Source organism: Varanus komodoensis, unplaced genomic scaffold (assembly GCF_004798865.1).
Source record: "Varanus komodoensis strain SLA01 unplaced genomic scaffold, ASM479886v1 scaffold8, whole genome shotgun sequence".
NCBI classification, from domain to species: domain Eukaryota; kingdom Metazoa; phylum Chordata; class Lepidosauria; order Squamata; family Varanidae; genus Varanus; species Varanus komodoensis.
In genome coordinates this window covers 16950184-16972382 of record NW_025336481.1, presented here as the reverse complement: position 1 = coordinate 16972382, position 22199 = coordinate 16950184, and the positions used below count along the sequence as shown (strand labels likewise).

Sequence of the window (22199 nt, the reverse complement as noted above, 5' to 3'; positions counted from 1 at the left end):
GTGCATCCTCCATGCTGTTATTAAAGCCATGTTTGTGCTTGTATTTACTAAGCAGGCAATTAAGCTGAAGAATTGAGCATAACCTGACCTACATTTACCCTATGTTTTAACAGTTCTTGCACCTTGTCTCTGAAACTGCTAATCACTGGCTGTCTCATTTCATGGATAACTGTGCTAAAGTGAAAATAAGACACATTAATTAGACATTAGCAACATACCTAATGAACAGCCTGTACAAGGGCGGGACATACTGTGTGTGTGAAAAGTGTCCAAATCCTATGAGAAGGAGAGAAAAAATCTGCTCGAAAGAAATTGTGCAAATCATGTTATTATTCTGTTTGCATAAATTACTCTCTGGTTGCAATGCCTGAGGTTTCAGAGATATCTGAGTATTTTTTGGCAGGGACAAGGACAGACACAGCGTGAGACCAGAGGAAAGGAATAGGGTCACTGGTGAGTGCTGGAAAATTTAAGGATTCTGTGAAGTCAAAACAGTTTTTCAAAAGAATCCTATGGCTCCTGTCAGATGCTTGCTAGACTCTTTTGAAGTGCTATACTCTCTGGAATTGGCAATAGACAAACTGAATATTTTCATGCACCCATAGTTCCTTGGACAGTTGTGGTATGTCATGGGTTTTGTACTCTATTAAACATGCTGCTGCTGCTGCTGCTACTCCTTACTCCCTGTTTGACAAGCAAGTTGGTAGTAGCACCAATGAAGAAAAGAAGGAGCAGCTGCTGAAGGTAATGCTGGTGAGCAGCTAGACTCACCAAGAGGGGAGGGTTCTTTGGGTGTTTTGCTCAAAGGACTCCAAAACATGGAACTGAGCTTTCTAGGCAATCTGAATCCTCAACAGCAGCTTGAATTTCTGGGAGGTACTTCTATGCAGCTGAAGGAATGCTGAACTCAATCTGACAAACAAGGCCTACTCACTGGTGCCCATAAGCTGCATGGGCTGGAAAGCACAGTTGTCAGTCCACAGTGACTTCCCTCTTTCCTTACCACCTAATTTTGGGTAGCAATGATACCAGCATCCTCACTTCCCACCCCAAGGAACCAAAAGAAAAAACTCAGTCCAAAGTGCTGATATCTCATGTCTTTGGCACCTCTTCTTGTTCTGTTCCTCATTTCTCAGCACCTGAATCAGCATGAGAAGTGGCTGCTTCCATCAAAGTTCTGTACTTATAAGGGAGCTGTGGCAAGAGAAGTGCTTCTTTCTGCTGTGAATGCTGCAATGACTAGCCCAAGGTTCTCAACTGCTGTTGCACAATTTCCTATATGCTGCAGGTGGAGGAAAGAGGCAGAGCCAGGTGCCTTTTTCAGACCGGCACAAGAAGGACAAGAGGTCTGCGGGGAATGCAAATGTCTGACTCTGTGGAAGGAGACCCAGATGCCACAGTTGCTGTGGTGGAGGAACTCGCCTCAGACAGCTGTGTTGTCAGTGCACCTGTGCACTTAAGCCATTTTGATTCTGGATGTGGCTGCTTAAAATGATGCTAGATTTTGAATGTCCTGGGCTACTTTTGAAATCATGTACTTGGAAAATCACTGTAATCCGATGTTCAAATCCAGTAATGCAGAAATCCAAATCCATACCAGTAAAAAAAAAAAAAAGAAAAAGCTGAGGTTAACAACTTGGCACTAACTTTTGTTGGGAGTATGCAGTGAGAAGATGTCAACCCGCAGAAAGAGTTTTTAGAATATCTCCTTGAAAGAGTTCAGGGAAACTTGTGAAGGTAAGTTAAGGTAAGGGAGAAACCAATCAAGTCAAAGGGCAGGGTTCAGCAGGATGAACCACAATTGTTTCAGGTGAGGGAATTTTGCAGGTTGCCTAGCAACAAGTTCATACTCTATCCTCTCTCTGTCTGACAGGCCAGCTGAAAGTTAATGGTTTCAGCTGATGCTCGGTTGGTTTCCAAAGGGATTTGTCCCGTTGCTTTCCTTTCCTCACAGTCTAAATAACATTGAAGAAATTGCACTTACAAAGTCTGTCACACTTAAAACACCCAAGAAATCATATGTTATGGTTGTTTAAGAAGCCTCCACTTAGAAGGAAGCCTCTTGTATGTGAGTATTTGATGAACTCCGCTATTATGCTCTGCATCTTTGGACTAGGGAAATCTACCATGTGTAAAATCTTCAGACAGTGCATGTTCTGAGTAAGCTGTGCCTTGCTGACCTCATAAAAGTGGGGAATAAGAGAAGGAACAGTGTCAGAAACCCTAGATTCCTTGCATGTACTTGTTTTAACTTCTCCTAGGTAGAGTGAGAACCTCTACAAACTTCTACAGCATAGTCCTCCAGATGTTTGGGGACTCCACATGGAGATTTATGGATGTATATACAGGAATTTTAGAGAGAAGTCATGACACAGCCAACTTCTGGAACTCACTTTTGGCAGGAAAACTAACCATGGGCAGATATCTCCCGCCCCCGCCTCCCATATCTGAGTGAATCTGGATGCATTATTCACATGTGTACCATCAGTAAAGAGGACTTGCAGCTACTAAAGTGCCTCACCCATCATGTTGTACCTGCTATAACAATGTAGAATAATGTAGCCTTGCCCCATCCTCCAGACAGGCCTCCCTTCCCTCTAAGCCTCAGCTCAAGCACAGCATCCCCTGCGTAGTCCCCAATCCATACTGTTGCTGAACCCTGATTTTCTTTCATCACACTGCACCTCACAGGTGAGTAGACCAGTTCTCTGTATTTTCCATTTAAAACCAGGACTGAACCCACCTCACCATTACCCCTTGGACCAGCAATGCCCCTGAGCGCCTTCCGAAGGAAATCTTGGATTTTAGCTGTTCTTATGGTGGCAACAGAAACTGCCCAAAACTCGTATTTCTCATTAGAAGCCTTCTGTGGAGTTGCTACACACTGGGGTCCTTTCTGGGGGAAAATAGGCTAGTAGGGTTGTAGAGATGATTTACCAGAAGGGGGAAGAGGCTTCAGTGCAAAATCTACTCAAGATGTAGGGAAAGATCTGGCAGGTGAGTTCAGTGGTATTCCTTATCTTTATTATATTATTATTATTATTAAAACATTTCTATGCCGCCCCTTGCTGAAGCCTCGGGGCAGCTTACAACACAATAAAATACAATAAAATACAAAAATAACAATATAAAATTAACAATATAAAATAAATAACAATGTAAAAGAAGTTATCTGTAGTAACCAAGCAGGAGGGAGGGCAAGTTTCACTGATAGGCCTGTGCAAGGGGGGCACTACCTCCAGAATCGGACAGCAGCGTGGTGGTAATACTGGGTGAGAACCGCCTCAGAGACAGGAAGGAAGGAAGGGGAGACTCGATGAACAAAGCAGGTAGCATGGCTGTGGGAAGGCAGCCAGCGGCGTGCGCATTAAAAAACACACACAAGGGCATCAAAAGGTTTTTATTGGAGCAGAGACAGGTTCTGGCAAGGGGTTGGGGTGGAATGAGAAAACTGATGGCAGCCAGCAAAGGCAAAACATGCCACAAATATGCAGTGAGCAACAGGTAAAAGGCTGGTGATGGAGAAACAGAGCAAGAGATGCTCGGGAAGTGGATGCTGCCCCTAAGTGCCCCTAGGCTAAGTGCTGTAGCCTAGTGGAGGATGTGAGAGGGGCAGAGGAAGAAGCCAAGTCATGGCAAGCCCATCAGTCTCTTCCATATACCACGGGCTCTCTGTGAACAACCCACACGATATAGTTACTCACAGGGTGGCTTAGCATGTCCGAACCCACTCAGTGTTTCCAGCATTCTCAGCCTATCAGCCACTTCCCTTTCACAAGTGGCACCCTGGAAATACAACTGATTAGGCTGTCAGAGCTTAGCCTCAATCACAGCTTTGGTTACTTTAGCTTTTTAAGTATTAAAAAGCCTATATCACCCTTAACTTCGTTTTCCAGGCAGCCCTGAGTGCCCGTTTCTCTTGAAAGATGGGGTCAGTAAGACTGCTCAGTCCGATGATAGGGTATTCAACAGGCACAGTTTCTGCAGCTCTGTTGTTTAAAGGCATCCACATTTCTCACTGTGATTTCCTTGCTGGGTTCAGCAGCATTGGCGAGGAGAAAGCGTGGGCATGCTTGGTCCTGCCCAGCTGTCCTCATGTCACTTGAGGGGAGGGCAGGGAAGTGAATTTCTCAACACTACTGAATCAGCAAAAGCAATCAGAGGTTGTGATCCATAGCTTTGGTGGCAATCCAAGCTCAGTGAGATGCAGCCAACTATGCTCACATTTGGAAGTCACAAGGCCCACCACCCACACAGGCTCCGAGGGCGCATTTCTTTTGTCTGTCTCAATAGAAACACAGTGTGGCTTGCTAGGCTAAGTCCAGCCCACTCATCTATGATTGTGCCCGTGCAGCACGTCTTGCTTATCTCAGTATTCCTGATCCTGACCCAGTAACACCCACTTGCCAGTGTTCAGGCAGGTGTTGCTAAAGCGACCTCCAGCCTACTGCAAATCACAAAGCCACCTTCACTGACTGTATTTTACTAGTGCCATCTTCTGGCTCAACTTTTTATCCTAACCTTTCCAAAGGTGTGTTTGGTTTTTTTTAAGTAGCTCTTATATTCTACTTTGCCTTTGCCAGCACTCCTATTTGTATCACAGGACCACATGAATGGTGGGTCTGTGTGGCAGCTTTCTTGGAAGTAATTATTACTTAGCAACTGCCCACTGGCAATATTGCTACTCTCTCCATCTGGAGTCTCCCACTAGGTTACCTGCTTCTCTTGAGTTTTTGAATTAACTTTCTAACTAAGAGGCTGACATACTACAAAACGTTTGACTCCAACAGGGGTCAAATGAATTGTTTGGAACACAGGGACACACCTCTGTCTTATACTTAGATTCCTGGGCATATTTTATTTTAGCCTCACCAGTTTGCCTTTGGGGAAGTGAGTGTTTTGTAATCATCCATGACCACTATGGAGCTGGTTTAAGAATGAGCAAGACTCATGAGGACACCCATGACATTCAAAATCCCAAATGTGCTCAGCAACCACAAAAGATTGGGAAGTTCTACATTGTGATGAGCCAAATGGAAATCTGGCACTTATCAACTTAAGAAATGTCAACACTGATTACTTTTTAATCTGGAAGTGGTTTGATTATTTTTTATTAGTTCTGGCCAATTTTCATTAATTCATATTGTATAAGATGTTGTCGGCAAGGTCATAGGATTATTTGGAGTCCCAGCTCTGAGATCCTGAGATCTTGGATCTAGAACGCCACAGGCTGAGCCCCTGACCTACTCCCCGAAGCCCACATGGAAAGACTGCACTGGTGCCCCCCACCATACACACATGGAAGTTGCAACTCAGCCTTGGAGGGGGGAAGCTTCTCTCAAAAAGAGAAAGAGAAACATTAACCTTATTTTTCCTTTATAACATGTTGTTTGATTTTGTGCATTCTATCGTGTTTTTGCAAATTCTCTGGAAGCTCTTCTGAGTGCTATACAAATCAAATATACAATGGCAGTATTGTCCTAATATTGGGAAATGAAAGCATTTTCCAGTCAAGGACCCAAAATTGGGTAGTTCCGGGTTCTCAAGGTAGCCTTTATTTCTTGCTTTTATATCCAGCCTTGAGATACTTTCAACTCTCTGCAGATTTTATGGATGAATGGTTTCAATGCTTCCTGATTGGGAGAAATTGGCTATGAAATGGGCATTGTTCTAACCAAGGCTAAAATTTTTACTGAATGCCACCTCCTTAAAATAGATTCATTGCACTTATCATGATGTTATGCCCAGATTTTCCTTCTTCAACTTGCTAACCCTCAGGGTCATTAGTATAAATGACACCTTTAGCCATGCATTCCTAGATGGGTAGAACAGATCTTGTTCTGCTCACCTCTAGCTTGTTAGCCATAAAGAGAGGCTGTATTGACTGTCCCCAAGTGTTTTGGAAGATTTTCAGCTCATGACTTGGTTAAGAAAATCCTCTCTCATGTTCAGGGCAGATCCTCTCAGAAACAGTACAAGATGAGCAAGATAGCTGGACACGGTTTTCTGCACAGCAACTATTCTGATGGTCTCAAAACAATGACTTGGCAAAGTAAAACACACACAGTGGATGTTCTGAGCCCTGGATCTCTCAGTTCAAGGAGCATCAGGACCAGCCCGGGAGTTAGGAGGGTAGCTATCACAGGGGATGGTAGACATCCTTACTCCCAAAGGGCTAGCATGAATAATTATCCCTCACTTAGTGTTTTCAAATTGTTATCAGGAAATAACCATTCCTTATAATCTCCAGAAGTACATTTTAAGGTACGCGCAAATATCGGACGTCACTTCTTCAGAGAAATAGAGGGAAATCTAACAACTCAGCTACAAGGCAGATTATTTCTAGGGCCAAGCCTCCCTGAGACTGTCTTTCTCTTCCCATTCTAGGTTTAGGTGCAAAGGTTACATTTAGTGGTAGCCAGGGCACAGTGGGTACCAAAGCAGAAGACCAGATCACAAGGTTGCTTCTCAGACTGCACACTAACTGGACAAGTTGCTACTGATGCACTTGATCACCTACTTGAGAAGATATGTGCATTTACTTGCATGTGTGCACACATCCCTGAGCGAGCGAGTGAGCGAGCAAGCAAGCATGTACAGCTTACTCCCTCATATGGTGACTCTACCACTTGCCCCCCAAAGATGGGGAAGACCAAGTGGCCATAAACTCATCAGGAGCCCTACACATGAGGGAACTGAGGTGTTCTTATGCCCTTATGAGAGACCATCAATCCTACAATCCACTTCACAAAAACAAAGAGCAGCTATAAGTTACCATTTATTCTGCAGAACAGAGGTATATCCATGGAGTTAACACATCAGTACTGTGATGCAGTATTTCCAGCCTTAAATCTTGAACAGCAGCATATATACACACACACAAACACACACTGTACATCCCTTGACAGACCCATGTCTTCTCCACAACAGAGCCCTGATTGCCGACCGCCTAGAATACCAGAAGTGCAGGAATTCACAGCCCCCTCTGATGCCCACATGGTTTCATAGGGAAAGGGGCAAATAGACTGAGGTAACATGCCCAACAAGAGGGTGAGAAAAACCTGTCTCATCGTCAGCATCATCCCCAAAAGAGGATCGTGCTTTATGGCAGAATGTGGCTGGCAGGGAGAAGAGCCTTTCCCGGCTCACTTAGTTCCATTTCCCCACCTAATGGGAGTTCATGGGGCTTGATTGCCATTCATTATGACACAGTGAGTGCCCCCTGTTCACTGTGATCCATGTTCCAGAGGCGGTAGAACTCCGCAAAGTCCACATAAGGCTCAACACGCCCATCTTCATCCGGCTGGAGAGAGTGAGAGGGGCGGGAACGGAAGAGCCCCCCATCGGAGCTTGAGCTGCTACTCTGGGTGTGTGTGTTGGTAGACTGGAGGGTCACTGTTGGGCTTTGACTGCAGGTGGGGCCGGGGAGATGGAAAGAAAAAGAGAGAGGGGCACATTTCAGTCAGCGTAAGTAGCAAATCAGCAGTAGTTATGATTCACAGCAGAGGCATTGAATCGCTTTCAGCCTGAGGGTTGAATTCCATTTTGAAGAAACTCTGGAGGACTTCATTCCAGTGGCTGGCAGGGCTGAAGACAAACTGGGGTGGCTCCAAAAGAGCAGCATTATTTGTATATAGCTCTTACTGCCAGTAACTTAACCTTAGGCTTACACTACCTAGATTACCACAACTTATGCACACTCCCTCATTTATCTGAATAGCCTGGGATATATCCAAAATGTTTGGATACTCTGGTGTTAGGCTAAATGAAAGGCTCACTGATTAGAAATGGCTATAATGACGTGGCACTACCCAGATGAGAGATAGATTTAGGTAACTGAGATTGAGATACAAAATGGCAGCTATACCTTCAAGATATTCTGGAATACAACTCCCAGCATTCCTGACTTTAATGGCTGGGGCTGATGGGAGTTAAAGTTCAAAATGACTGGAGGACAGGAAGCTGGGGGGAGGCCATACAGGGTTACAAGTGTGCAGAAACATGAACACAATGCTGAAGTTAAGGATGTTTGCAAGTTTAGGGTTAAGAAGTGTGAAATGCTAATTCTTCCAATGTTTCAGCTGTAAGGGAAAGGGAGAGCACAAAGTCTGACCATAAGAAAATTACTTAGTGAGGGTGGGTGTGGCTTCATCCAGCGTGGAGCTACTGTGGGCACCATTGACCATCTGACCTTGGGAAGGCATGACAAGAGATAACGTTACACTGGTCTTGCTTGTGCTCTGGGTACTGGAATAGGGCACCGAGACAGGATACACCCGGCCACCTGGAGATGTGGAATAAAAACACATCAGTAGACAAGGATGAGTGAGGTAGCTTGAAAAGTTTGATACCTGTGTTAATTCAGTAACTGACAGGAGTTTCCCTGCAGATCACAGAGAATCGTGCTTCTATAACTCAGTGGTGAATGACTTGCAAAGCCCACTTGAGGACACGCTGGGTTCTGCATTGCATTCCCTATGACAACAAGCATCTCTCAAAATGAATACAATACTTTCATCAGTGTAATGTTAGCCCTGAGTACCTCCTTCCAAAATGTGTTAGCTTACAACTGCCATACTCCCAGTGGTTACGTGGACTAACATTAATGGGGGTTGATAACGAAAACATATGGAAGGGAACAAGTTGTCCACCTTTGCAATAGATCATTACAGTTTAGGCAGAACAGTTTCGATCTGTCTTCTTTACACAGATAATTTTACCACCCATCCAGTCTCATACCTTGTGTTGGGGTCAGTGTGGGCTGGCTCATCTCACCCAACGGGTACCCAAAATTCCTCACCAGCAGTGTCATGTCCTCATGCCGAGAGCAGAGCTTGGACCGTTCACCACCACTGGCATGTGTGTCACAGTGAATGCGCTTCACTCGATCTACCACAGCTTGAGCCACGGAGTCCAGTGAGGTTTGCTTAGCAAACTCCGTGGCAATCATGGCTGCAATCTCCTGGAAAAGAATGCGTTTAGGGGAAGTTGCAATTATTCAGTACCCCAGATGTTCACCCACCCATATGCAGGCCACTCATTCATGGGCAGTTCCTGCAGAGTAACCTCAAGCCTGGGGACCACATCCAGGCCTCCAAACTTCTGGAGGCTTAGCATCTCTTAGGTGGTCTACCCTAAAATACATGGGTAATGCAATTAAAACTAATAGAAAAGTAGAAATTAAAAACATTTCAGCAGACGCAGGAAAAGCACTTCAAATGGCATTTGAATCCTGCTACAGATTCTGCCTCTCTGCATTGGAGATCTAACTGTTCCACACCACACAGGAACAACCACCCTGAAGGAATTAATGTGATGCAAAGGCCAATGTTTGAAACTGCTCTGGACTTCTCACCTGATTGGCTTGCCCAGGCCCATGAGCTGCTTCCAGTGCTTTATAGAGCCCTTCTGACATCAGAACAAGAAAGCCTGTGACTCCATCTAGTGGATGCCCTCCGTGAATTTCAGGCTCTGCTATGATTGGTTTAGATTTTGCAGCACTTCACCGGAGAAAGCAAGACAGAGAAAGCGAAGTTAGTATTCGACACAATGGAAAAGGACTTGCCCTCCAAAAAAAAAAAAAAAAACCAGGGAAAGACAGGTCATGCCTCACCTCAGAAGCTCAATATCACTGTAGCCATATTTGACCTTATAATCCCCGATGCGCCGGGTACTCTCCTGCCCACATATGGTTCCTACTTGCTTTATTTTTGCAGCATCCAGACCTGCCAGGTAAAGAACCAACTTTGGTGCACAGGCTAGAGATCACATATCTGCATTTCAAGACTGGAAGAGCGAAATGCCCTCGCCTACACAGGTAGGTTAACTGAAGGAAGACACTGTGGACTCAGTAATGAGCGGAGGACAGCGAGCAGCTTTTCAACACAGACAATTTTCTCTTTGATGGGACCAGAGACCTTCTGCATTTGACACAAGCTGATTTAAGCCACAATCCTATGCATGCTGAGACAGAGTAAACAACCAAAACTCCTAGCGTGCCCCATCCGCTTATGGGAGATGCTGGGAGTGGTGGGCATTTTCTCTAAACTTGCAAGACACAAAGCTTAAAAGCAGAGGTCCTGCAAAGGAGGTAGGTACTTATGTTGGGGAAACAACTCTTTGGGTGAGAGCTGGCTAGCAATGGGCATTAAGCCCTACTTCAAGCTGAACCTGCATTCAAGGGGGTGTGAATGGAGCTCAAAATGGCATAGAGTTTTTTATGCTGAATTAAGTCTGAATCTCCAACTCCCTTCAATTGCCAAATTAGCCCTGGTACTAATTATACAGCACTTCAGTTCACTTTATAGTCTATATCTCCATCATTTTCGCTGAGTAGCTTGACCAAAGCTTCATTAACGACTTCATGAATGAAGTTTCCAACTCAGATTATCTTTCTACATAATTCAAGGAACTTAAAGACACGATAATGTATCTTGCTCATATCTCTTATCCTACCTTACAGCAGCCTAACCAATCTAGAACTGAAATGTCAGTTAAGCACACATACCATGACTTGTTCATGTTATCTAGTCAGCATTGTAGATGAGAAGCACACTGACACTGTTTGCGTCCAAAGCCAGCATAGTACTCTATATGCAGGAGCCCAGTTTTCGAGAGCAACAAAATGCATGTGTTACTTTCCAATCTGAAGCTGAATATTGGCACTTGACTGTTTTCTGTCCAACTTTAGGTTAATATGAAATACTACCTTCATGCATAATTTCAATCCAAACCTGACAAATACCACAATCTTGAATCTGACATGAACAGGCATGTGAATCCAAGAGCAAAAATGTGTGGAAAGACACAATTTTCACAGGGAGAGACCACAGATCAGTGGTCCAGCCCATGCTTTGCATGCAGGAGATCCTAGATTAGCTTTCTCCAGCCTGATGCACACTAAATGTTTTTGATGTCCATTCTCATCAGCAGCCAGCAACGATCAAGAATGCTCAGAGCTGTAGTGCAAAACACTTGGAGGGCATCTAATGTTCATTCCCTTGCACTTCCAGTTAGAAGAACCAAAAGAGAGAGAGAGGGAGGGAGAGCGAGCGAGCGTGCAGGGAGAGCCATTGCTCATCAGGGTAGACCAGCCTTCCTCAGCCTCATACCATCCAGGTGTTTTAGAATACAACTCCCATGATTCTTGAGTACTGGTCTTGCTTGCTAGGTCTGATGGCAGCTGCAGTTTCCAAAATCTGGAGGACACCAGGTTAGGGAAGATTGCAGCTGACTAAAACACACTAGATGGACCAATAGTCTGACTCAGTCTAAGGCAGCTTCATGTGCTGCTTTTCTCCTCTAATAGCAGCAGGACAGGGCTGAAGTTTAGTCTGAGGCTGACTTAATTCAGTTGATATGACTGTCAGTTGATATGATGTACAGCTCAGGGGTCTCTTGGTGCCAGCTGTGCCTGACAACAACAATGCTTCTGTCATGGGCTCATACAGTTTAGCCCAGCAGCCATATTTTGTAAGGACTATCACTAAATAAAGGTCCTTGGAATGTGGCTGCAGGCTGCCAAATGCCAACCAAATTGTATCAGACAAAGAGTGAGGAAAACAGTTTCATTTCTTGTGGTGTTTGAATAAGTCAAGCACGAGATACAGGAATATAAGGGGCTGGGTAAGAACACCAGATCTCAGGTGTTTTTTTCTTACTTTCTGAATTCTGTGAAGTAAGGAAGCTCATTATTTAACTGTGTTTAAAGTTACCATTCCTACCTTCCTCCTGTTGCTCTCAGGAGGAAGGCAGGAATAATTTGTTCTCACAATTTGCCACATAAAAATGATTTCCAGACATATTCAAGCACATTCTTGGCTGGGCAGAAATATTTTGTGTTGACAGCTACCATGACAAATAAATTATTTTCTTTTCCTTTCTATCACCTTGTAAGCTCAGCAAGAAAGAAACTTCTTCAGCAGTGACCTTCATGAACTGTGAGATCATGCAGAAGGGCCCTTTGCAGCTTGGTCACCCCTCAGATGCAGAACTCTTTTTCCAGCTGTCAAGTCAATGACCAGGCCTGGGTGCCCTTGGAAACAATGCAAGAGCTTAACTGACACAGGTCAGTGCAAAGCAGAGATAGCTGATTAATTTGGACACTGGCTTGAGAGTGGCAACTTAGGTGCAGTTCCCACTACAACAGCTGTGCTGTGGCAGCCCTTTCCCCACGCGGCTTTGCATTGCCACCTATCCTCTTCTGCCGTGGCCAGCACTCAGTACTCACCCAGCTGGGAAAAACGGAATAGCTCATCCTCATTCTCTGTGGTGTGATCCATGTTGAGCTGTGTCACTTGCAACCCATCCACGGTAGATTTGCACAGAAGTGCACGGTTGGTTCCTGTGGAGGAGTGCATGACACAAAGGTGTAAAGAGAGAAATGTGAAGCACCTAGAAAGCACATGTTTTTAGTGCGACCCATCACCACCACATGGGAAAACTTTGGCCAGGTTTGTGAACAACGAAGTCTTCCATCTTCCCCAGTCTCCCAAAACACTGCCTAGTTTGGGGCAAGTCCTAGCAGCAAGCTTCAGCAATCCTGAAAGAAGCCACTGCAGTATTTCTCTCATACAAGGAAGATGACATACTCCTAACTGCCTTACTCTTCATCCCTCGTTGCTGCATCTAGGAAGTGACCAAATCAAACCAGCACTGAAGAGGAACACACCTACATTGGCGATGTAGAGCTTGTTGTTAAGAATGACTGCCACAATAGCCATAGCTCCTCCAGAGATTTCCTTTTCTAACGCCTTTAACCGTTCCAAAATTTTCTGGTACTGAGAAGGCAGCTGGTGATGGGGGACCCCCTAGAACATGGGGTTATAGAAATCTGTGTTACATTTATTAGCACAAAACTTCTGGAAACTTCTATGTACCACACACCAAAACAACCAACCTAACTTTTAACAATGTTTTTCTCTACACTCATTTGTATGCATACCTGCCAGCAGAAAATAACACTTCATGCTCTAGTCCACAAATGCTTATGTCATAATAAATACCTGTGTCTTCAGGTATTCCCAGCTGGGTGAGTACTGTGTTTCAGGCACACTAGTGCAGCAGGGCTGAAGGGGATAGGTTGCAATAGCTGCCTGGGGAATGCTGGGAGGTGTAGAACTTATTTCTCTCTAAGCATACGTAGTATTGTGCCCTAAGTGTTTCTGAAGCAACTAACAAGTCTCCAAAGAGTTTCATTGAGGACGATAGTTTGAAACATGAGAACATTAGAAATGGGAAAGAAACTGTATCCCATACAACACCCCCCCCCCACAAGTTAGTTCAGCAGTACACATGGGTCCTTGCAGAAAAAAAAAGCACCATTAATGTTTCCTTAATTCAACAAAGTTTCTTTTAAGGTCAGGGGAAGAGGTTACCTCTGGCAATTGGGATTGTAGGCTGGCTTTCTCTGCCAATGTATCGTCGATGGATTCTAAGAAACTCCTTTCTACCACATCAAAAGCCTGGGGTATCAGAAGGAAAGAATTACAAAAATATTATCAGAACAGAAACTTTGTATGGCCAGCTATGCAGACTCTATCATGTGTATTTCTTCAACCACGGTGCTCAGATACTACCTATGATTTCAGAAGTTCTACAACAGATCCGTTATTGTGTTCATACCAAGAAGAATTTTAGCACCAAGGTGAGCTTGTAGTCCCAACCCATTGCCAAACCTCTCCACCCCACCCACCATTACAATTCCACAGACCAATGTGCTGTTTTTTCCCCTATAGCAGCCTTCCCCAACCTGGCACCATCCAGATGTGTTGGACTGCAACTTCCAGAATCTGCAAATGAGCACCAGACTGGGGAAGATTGCTCCAAGGTGAAGAGAGTGCCTTGTTCCCATTGACTCCTACCCATGGCATTCTCTCTTAATCTGTCCTGTTATATTAGGTCTCAGTTACATTCTTCCCACAGAGACCATTCTGACATAGCATAATAACTCCAAGTGTGAGATATGAGCAAGGATGTCTCTGGGACAAACTCCATTTCAACCACAAATTCAGTGTGGTCATAGATAAGTTGCCTCAATCCCAAATTTGCAGTAGCAGCAGCAGCAAACTGCTTGATCCTGCGTATACCGAATACCAAGATAGTCATGTGGTGGACATAACAATGTGGAATGTCTGCTATAAATGCTATATATTTTTATGTCCACTGACTACTCTATTAGTCTGCTAAATAAAGAAAGAAATAAATATTATCCAAGCATTCTTTGTTGCCAGTTTTCTTTTTGTCATACTGAATAGTGATCCTTGATCCCTGAATTTTGGCAGGCTACTCAGTTATCACCTCACTCACACCCCCAAGATTCCTCATTGTCCCCTTCTTGCTCCTGCTGCAGCCTTTAGAATATAGAAACATAGAAACAGAGTGAGTCAGAAGGGGTCTCCTGGGCCATCTAGTCTGACTCCTGGCTCCAGCCAGCTCTGCTCATGACATGCCTACCATGCTTATCTTCATGTTTCTTTGCCTTCGTACCCTACTACATGGCTATGCCCTTCTTTTGGCACTGGCATTTGCTCAATGGTAAAAAGCACATGAAAAAGTCACCACTGTTATATGGAGAGTGTTGCCTCAGGCAGCTACTTAGAGATGCTAAGTGCATCTGTCTGCTTATATTCAGAGCTTCAGTAGAAATATTCTCCCCATGACTGAAAGCAAGAAGGTATTAGAGAGAGAGCCTTCTCAAATGGGGGTGTGCCAATGATGGAATACTCTCTCAGGGAGGTCCAGCTGGCAGCTGTTTTATTTTCTTTTTGGTGCCAGGCAAATCCTTATCTATTTTCCCAATACTTCTAGTCACCACTATAGCCCCTGATCATAGTCCCACAGATGGACTCTTGAAGATTTTGCTGCTATTTCATCCATGCATGTTATAACTCTTTATATCTATTTTATTTAAATTGCTTTTTAAATGAAAACCACTCTGAAAACTCCTATTGAAGGCTGGTATGACATTATTGGAAAATAAATAGATAAAACACAGGGGGTGCAGAATGCATCAAGCTGAGGATGTTAGCAGATTGTGCACACTGTCAGTTACAAAGAAAAGACACGGCCCTGTGGTAGGGAAATAGGATTGGATCGATGCCCGATGTCTCTGCAGACAGAACTCCATTACCTGCAGCAAGACTCTGCGCACATCAGCATCATCATGGTCTGCATTCAGTTGGCCCAATAGGAGCTCTGCTGAGAGTCTCTCTCCCACAAAGTTCGTGATCCGGTTGCCATCATAGCCATTGAAGACTCCATAGAGGTAGCAGTTGTTCTCACTCCTGCCAAAGGGGACCAGGGTAGGAAGGGAAGATTAAGAGACCGGCATTTACTGGCGGCTTAAAGTAGAAACTGGCATGCAGTCAGGCTTCTCAAGCAAAAAGGTAAGAGGTGTCCAAATTGGCAGTATGTTGCTGCACCGTTCCACCCAAACTTGCAAGCTACTTACGTGAATTTCAACCAGTTGTCCTCTAAGGGGTGGGCTTCTGTTCCCTTTCCATCTGTAGTGTAGGAACGGTTAGGGGCTGAACCCACACCAGAGAGGTGGCAGAGGGGCAAGTCATCTGTCCAGCTTGATAGCTGCTCCTGGGTAATAAAGGAAAAGTCCCCAATAAACTTCTCCCACCAGATGCGGCAGCATTATTTGATGCCAGTTGAAATCTTATCCTCTGAATTAGGATGCTACAGCAAACTAGTTAATATACACTGATAGATTCCCCTTTCTCACCAGAATCTGAACTGCAGTTGCCATTTTTGGATGATTTTTCCAGTTGTCCTAATAAACATACTGGAATCATACGGATTTCAATTTTTTTCTTATGGCCAACTTGGCTTGTCTTTCATGAAAGAGATTCCTGTTTACATGGGTCTGTTGTTACTGTCACTGGACTTGTATGACCATTCTCCCCTTGTAGGAAACCTATTAGTATATTTGAATCCTTCGTGATCAGGCTAGGGAGGGGCTCCATTCCTTTCTCACATGTGAATGTATGGCATGTCAGCATGGCAATCTTCCAAACAAGTGCAACAACATGTTAGGGAAGCCAAATTTAAAGCAGGATTGCACAAAGGAAAAAAAGCGTGCACAACCCACCAGCCCACTGTGATTCCTTGTTTCCCAGCTGTTTGACAACCCATTGCTTGTCTAGACAAACAGATTTCGGGTGCAATCAAGAATAGCCCCATTATGACTACTTTGTGGAACACAGGGAGGTGAGGTAAAACATAAGCAAAACATATTAAATGTTGAATAAGCACACCCTATGAGGTCTTCTGATACTTAACCAAGCAGACAATTATGCCCTCATTCCTCTTTCATAAAAATATAATCAAAGGAGGAATTATAAGATATATTGTCCTTTCCTGTGCTATTTGCAGAATCCAACTTTGGGACATAAAATGCTCATAGGTGGGGAAAACCCTCTTTTTTGCACATCTCTGCAAAGAATGCAAGCATGAACTGCCTCTCCAAGGGCAACAAACTTGCAGCACACATCTCAGATTGCCAGACCCAAACCCCATCAGGCTGAGAGAAATTTGACTAAGGGAAGTCCATCTGCCCACCCACAGACGCAAAAGTACCATCAGGGGGAAAGAGTTCCTTCTCTGAAACTCTTAAAGCACAACCCCATGCATGTTTAGACAAAGTGGGGGGGGGGAGCCTACAACTCCCAGCATGTCCCCAACAGCCACTCTGTCTTGGGCTTGTTGGGAGTTGTAGGCCTTTGTTTAAACCAGTAGCAAATTGCGCGTTTAGATATGCAACAACACGTTTCAAGACAGGCACGGGCAACTTTACATCCATCCTATCCCAGCTTTCTCTAAGCTGGTGCCCAGCAGATGCTTCTGGCTACAACTTCCTCAGCATTCCGGACCACTGGCAAAACTGGTTTGGGTTGCTCGGAGTTGTTCAAGTCCACAACACCTGATCGCGAAGTAGGAGACGGTTGCCCTATGCATTTCCCGTCAGTGGCGAGTCAAAGGTAACCAGAGAGGCACAGGACAGAGCTCCTGTCTCGGTTGCAATTTTGTAGCAGAGAGAATTCAGGCAGGTGCAGCTTCCCTCACTGCTGCTGCTCGGAAACCACACCTGCCAACATGCCTACTCTTGCGAAAGTACCGTTAAAGGCACAGAGGCCTAGTTTTCCTTGCCTCTGGTCCCCCCACAGCCAAAAATGAAAGCAACACCTCCTTTCTCTTGCTTGCACGCTCCCTACCTATTCCCTGTATCTTATAACAGAGTGTCTTTCCCAAGAGGGCGCGCCGCAGAAAGAAGGGAGGCTCAGAACCCCCGACCCTTCCCTTGAGCCCAGGGGGTGGCATTTTCCTCCCTCCCCCTCACCTACCCCTCCCATGCTCCCCATGGAACAGGCTGGGCTACTTACGCTCTGCAGGAGACTCCTCCTCGCCGCCGCCATGTTTAAGCAGAAGCGGCATCCTCCGCCCTTCCCCTGGCAAGAGATGAAAAAGCGCAGGAAAGGACCAGAGCGCCCGTCGGAAGGAACGTGGGGGTGGGGGGTTACTGGGTCACAGTGCCCCCAGGAGGACGGAGGGAAGCATTGCAGGCTATTGACCGCAATGGGTTCATTGTCAGACGTAAATAGAAAAGAAAAACCAATTGCAGACATTAAAGGTAGATTATACCTGGGCGAGTATATCCGGGGAATCAGTGAGGCGCCCTTCTCGAGGCAGTTCTCGGGAGAGGTGGGGTAGGGATAAGAGAGGCTATGCTATGCGGCATTTTGAAAATACTGCATTTGAGGGAGAGAGAGCGCAGCAGTCTGGAAGACTGCAGTGGGCAGTAATGACAAGTTTCTCCTGCATCTGAAGTGATGATTTCTGAAATCAAAGAAGCTGCCCTCTAGCGGCTCCGACCATTCATTGGTCCGGCTTGTTCAGTCGTGCCTTCTACTTCCAGTAGCAACGGCACGCCAGGGCTTGAGATCAGAGCCTTTATTAGCGATGCCTGTCAGAGATTGAAGTGGGAATGTGTGCATACAAAAACAAGCGCTCTATTCCTAAGCTAAGGATGTGGGTTTTTCCCCATCTTTTGTATTTTAAATAACCGATCGTGTTCGTGCTATTGAAAGGTTCAGTGCTGGTTCAACTGCAAGCGTTAACCCTTCTCTATTCCTTTGGTGGGCTACCTGGTTTTCTATTTTTTAAGCCCTGCATATGCATTTAACTATTCATTGTCTTGTAATTTTAAAACAAACCGCACATTGCTGGAAGGTGAGAAAAGGAGAGCCCACTGTGTGTACCTGGCCATCTATCCCATCCCCATGATATGGAACCTTGTGCAATCTGGGTGCCACATTGGGGGCAGGGACTTTATGCATAGTGCAGGCTCCCCTCTTCAGGCTTTCCCTCTCCATGTGTGGACACGAAGAAGCTGGGCCACACCATAAGAAACGGCAGGAAAGGGGCCAGCAGCTACAGGATTGCCCTTCTGGTAATTGCAACTGCTTAATTTTGAAAGCCCAGACAGACTACTGTGAAAGGTGAATTTTTAAATCTAAAACCACCTGATGGGTTTCTTGATAACATGATGTTATCAAGAAAATGGTACAAAAAGGTCAAGCCAGTCACTGCATACCATATTATGCTTGTGAAATCCTTTTTTCAATGTTAACCAAAGTTCAACTCAGATGAGGAAAAATCTGCTTGGATTACATTCAATGAGGAAACTCGAATTTACTGCTTTAAAAGTAAATGCTGTCTTGTCTTCACCTCTTCTTTGAAATTCTTCTAGGAGTCTATCAATGTCAAGGCCATGATGTCATTCAGAGACTTCCCAGGCCACTTTTATTCAAGCTGGCATGTAAAAAAGCTGCATGATTATTTCAGCTGTTTAACTGCAATGTGTGGTGAATCAGTTGCAATACTCAAATTTTCAAATACAGGTATAATATTTTAATGCCAGATACAAAGCATATAAGACCACCATTACAATTGTTTTGAATGTAATAACTTTATTGATAAGACACACCAGTAGTTACCACCTTCACTTTTTTTAACCACAAATATACAGGACGTCGTAAACACAGGTGCCAAGATGGCAGGATTTATGTTAGTTGGTGAAGGGGACATAGCGGAGGAGAGAGAACAGGTCAGTGGGGGGTAGAGCTTAGAATCAAGTGGACACTATGGGGATCCTTTATGTAGCAGGCCACCTTTTCATTGTCACAAATGTGTGTATGTATAGTTTTAGGTTATACATCTTTCTGTATAATGTATATACTATACACAAGCTGTAATGCTGACGGGTGCAGGGATCCCAGTTTTTTGCCAACGTCCCAGAGGCAGTGAGATTGTCTCAACAAATAATTTGTGTGCATGCATGAGGCAATATGGGCTGACCTGTGAATCCCTAATTGCAAACATGTTCCAGTTTAGATTCCCTAGACCAGACTCCCTCTCCTGGCATCTGAGATTTCATCTGCATGAACAAACAAGGAGTTGGCTGTATCTAATTATCAAGGCTCTCATCTGATTACCACCAAGATGAGAGGAAAAGAAATGCAGTGAATGCAAAGTTAGACCTTACTTTGGCTGTGATAGGAGCTAGAGAAACTGGACTGACAACTGGAGCTGGTACATGCTCGCTTACCTGATTGTGCACCAAAATGGCATTTACTGAGCGATGGGTACGCAAGTGCATGATCTGCCTTCATTCTGTGAGGAGTGTTTAGAAGCCTACAGAAGAGCCATGTATCTTCTGGTCCATCACTCCAAAGACAGCTCTCTAGCTTACAGACCAGGGGATGAACCAAACTCCCGTTTTTTTTTTTTCCTGGCTAAGACTTTTCATTGAGTAGGTCCCAGATTTGATCATCAGCATCTTCAGGAAGGCTGAGGAAATTCCTGCCTGAAACCCTGGAGCACTGCTGCTGATCAATGTCAATAATACTGGTAAGATCATTCAATGCTCCGACCCCATATAAAGCTTCCTGTGTTTCTGTGACTAAAAGCACCCGGCTATCCTGGATTTGGCTTGTGTGGTTCAGAGGTTATACAGGCCTGGCTGATGGTATTGAGAGGGAGCAATCCCACACGCGGGCAGGTTTTTTTAAAGCAATATGTCTGCCTTGCACATGACTTAAGTTCCCTCTATCCAAGTAATTCAGCGGTTACATTCATGCTTGAGAAATGTCATGCAGCATTTTAAGCATAATACAAGCTTTTACTATCACTTTTAAAGCTGTTTTATATTTGACACAACAGCCAAATTGCACCAGTGTTTCTCACTCAGGAAACACGAAGTGTGAAAAGCAAGAGTGCGCTGCTAGCAACATAGGGACATGAGGCAGGAAGCTGTGCTTCGCCAGTTTCCTGAACGCCTATCATGTGCCATGTGGCCTTTTCCAAGCTGGTGTCCTCTGACATGTTGTACTCTCAGCACAGAAGCCTGATGCAATCTGTCCCACACACTTCACCTGTCAACTGTGGGACACACCAGTGTGATCCAGCGTCTCTATGAAGCAATGTGGACATCACATGGTAAAATATTTATGTGCAGTACTACTGCAGTACACCTTCACAGGAGGCAACTGTGTTGCAGCAGCAGGATCAAAGGTCAAAGTAGTGCAACTTCTCAGTAGCCAGAATGTGCCACTTGACCCATGCAATCCTGTGCCCACAAAAGGATGCCTTCTTATAATCCAAAAATGGCTCACAGTGCCAACACAATTACAAATGTGTTTCTTGTAGTATGGACACTCTCCTTGTGTAATTAATACACTAGTGTGATACCCTGAAGCAAAATAGAAAATCTTCTAACAGAAAACATAACAGCTTGGAACTCTTTATGAGATGGAAGAAGAAAGGTAGTGATGAGCCATTATTCAAGAAACATGAGCAAAATGTTTATTCCTCTATGGAAGATTTCCCCTCCAATGGCAGCAATGGCCATTGCACAGTTAGATGTGCCAAAGCTAACTGCAAGCAATTGTCCAACTTACACCTAATCTCTGAGTTGCGGCCATTAACTTTACATGCTCCGCTTTAGTTGTGCGTGGAGTTTTTGCCTAGCTTTGTGAGGGGCACTGTATGCACATGGGTAACATATTAAGAATCCATCCATATGTGACAAGGAAAGGGCATAAAAACAATCCCCATAAGAAGTTGGGGTCCATTCTTTTTGTATACAGTTCCACATAGTCTGACATACCCCAAGGCAGAAGCCAGTTTTAATCTCTGGAAAGAAAACAGAACAAATGTTGAGGAATGAAAAACCTCCCTTTCCACCTCCATGTGAAACCATGCAATTGACACAGAATTTGCAACGCTGGATTTCCCACCCTCCCTACCCTCCAGTCCCACAATTCTCTTTCCCTCCAGGGGGAAGAGATGAAAAGGAAGGACCTCGCCCTGACCTCCGGTATAAAGAAACCCACTGATAATATCCCCACTCACCCACCCACCCACAAGCCTAAATATTAGGCCATCCTAATAGAAGAGGAACTTTTGGGTGGAGAACCTATCCTCTCCACCCCCCAAAGCCCTATATAATATTGCTTTTACTTGGGACCACAAAGCAAGAGACTTAGTTCCTCTTTGTGCTTTATGCAAATAAGAGACTACCACATCTCTCTTCTCACTCGCTGCTAGCCACACACTGTACATAGTGAATCTCAGCAAAGAAGGTGCCATTGGAAAGGATGGAGAAGTAATTCCACATATATACACAAGCATGCAGACTGCGTATCAGGGCAACGCCTGATACCACTACAGCAGTTCCTCTGCCCCTTTACTTCTTGCTAGAAGCCCCAAGCATCCCATTTTGCAGTTAAAGTATATGTGGGGAGAAATGCAGGTGTTCAATTTCTTAAAGGAAGGGCTCCCTCTTCATGGGAAGCCTGTATGCCAAACTGAGCTGATTTCACAGCATCCTTTTGCACAAAGACTTATTTCAAATCTTCAGTTTCCCTACTCTCATTTTAAAATGTATATAGCAAAGCAACTTCCAATTGGACAAGTGAACGTATTGCTGTAAAGGTCAGCTGAACGGACATTTAGTAAGGTCAAAATTGTTGGAACTTTGTAAAAGGCAGGGACACGTGCCTAATTCTTTCAGCAGTACAAAGATGTGCATTAGGTTTCTTTTCACACAGGTGGGGAAGTGTATTGCTGGAAATGGCTTGGCGTATTAGGGCTGATCACTGCCTCTTCACTCTTGAGGTTTGTACTCTGCCATT

General features: G+C 44.7%; 1 protein-coding gene across 1 annotated transcript; it reads right to left on the bottom strand.

Moving 5' to 3' along the window:
• Nucleotides 1-6765: 6765 nt before the first annotated feature.
• On the bottom strand, nucleotides 6766-17445 carry TAB1 (TGF-beta activated kinase 1 (MAP3K7) binding protein 1). Its single transcript, XM_044454716.1, has 11 exons — nucleotides 17388-17445; nucleotides 15452-15588; nucleotides 15131-15284; nucleotides 13377-13463; nucleotides 12671-12809; nucleotides 12230-12343; nucleotides 9614-9725; nucleotides 9356-9500; nucleotides 8740-8962; nucleotides 8128-8284; nucleotides 6766-7409 (listed from the first exon to the last, which is right to left on the bottom strand). Exons 1-11 carry the CDS (start codon nucleotides 17418-17420, stop codon nucleotides 7202-7204), a joined length of 1509 nt encoding a protein of 502 aa, XP_044310651.1. The 5' UTR covers nucleotides 17421-17445; the 3' UTR covers nucleotides 6766-7201.
• Nucleotides 17446-22199: the final 4754 nt, after the last annotated feature.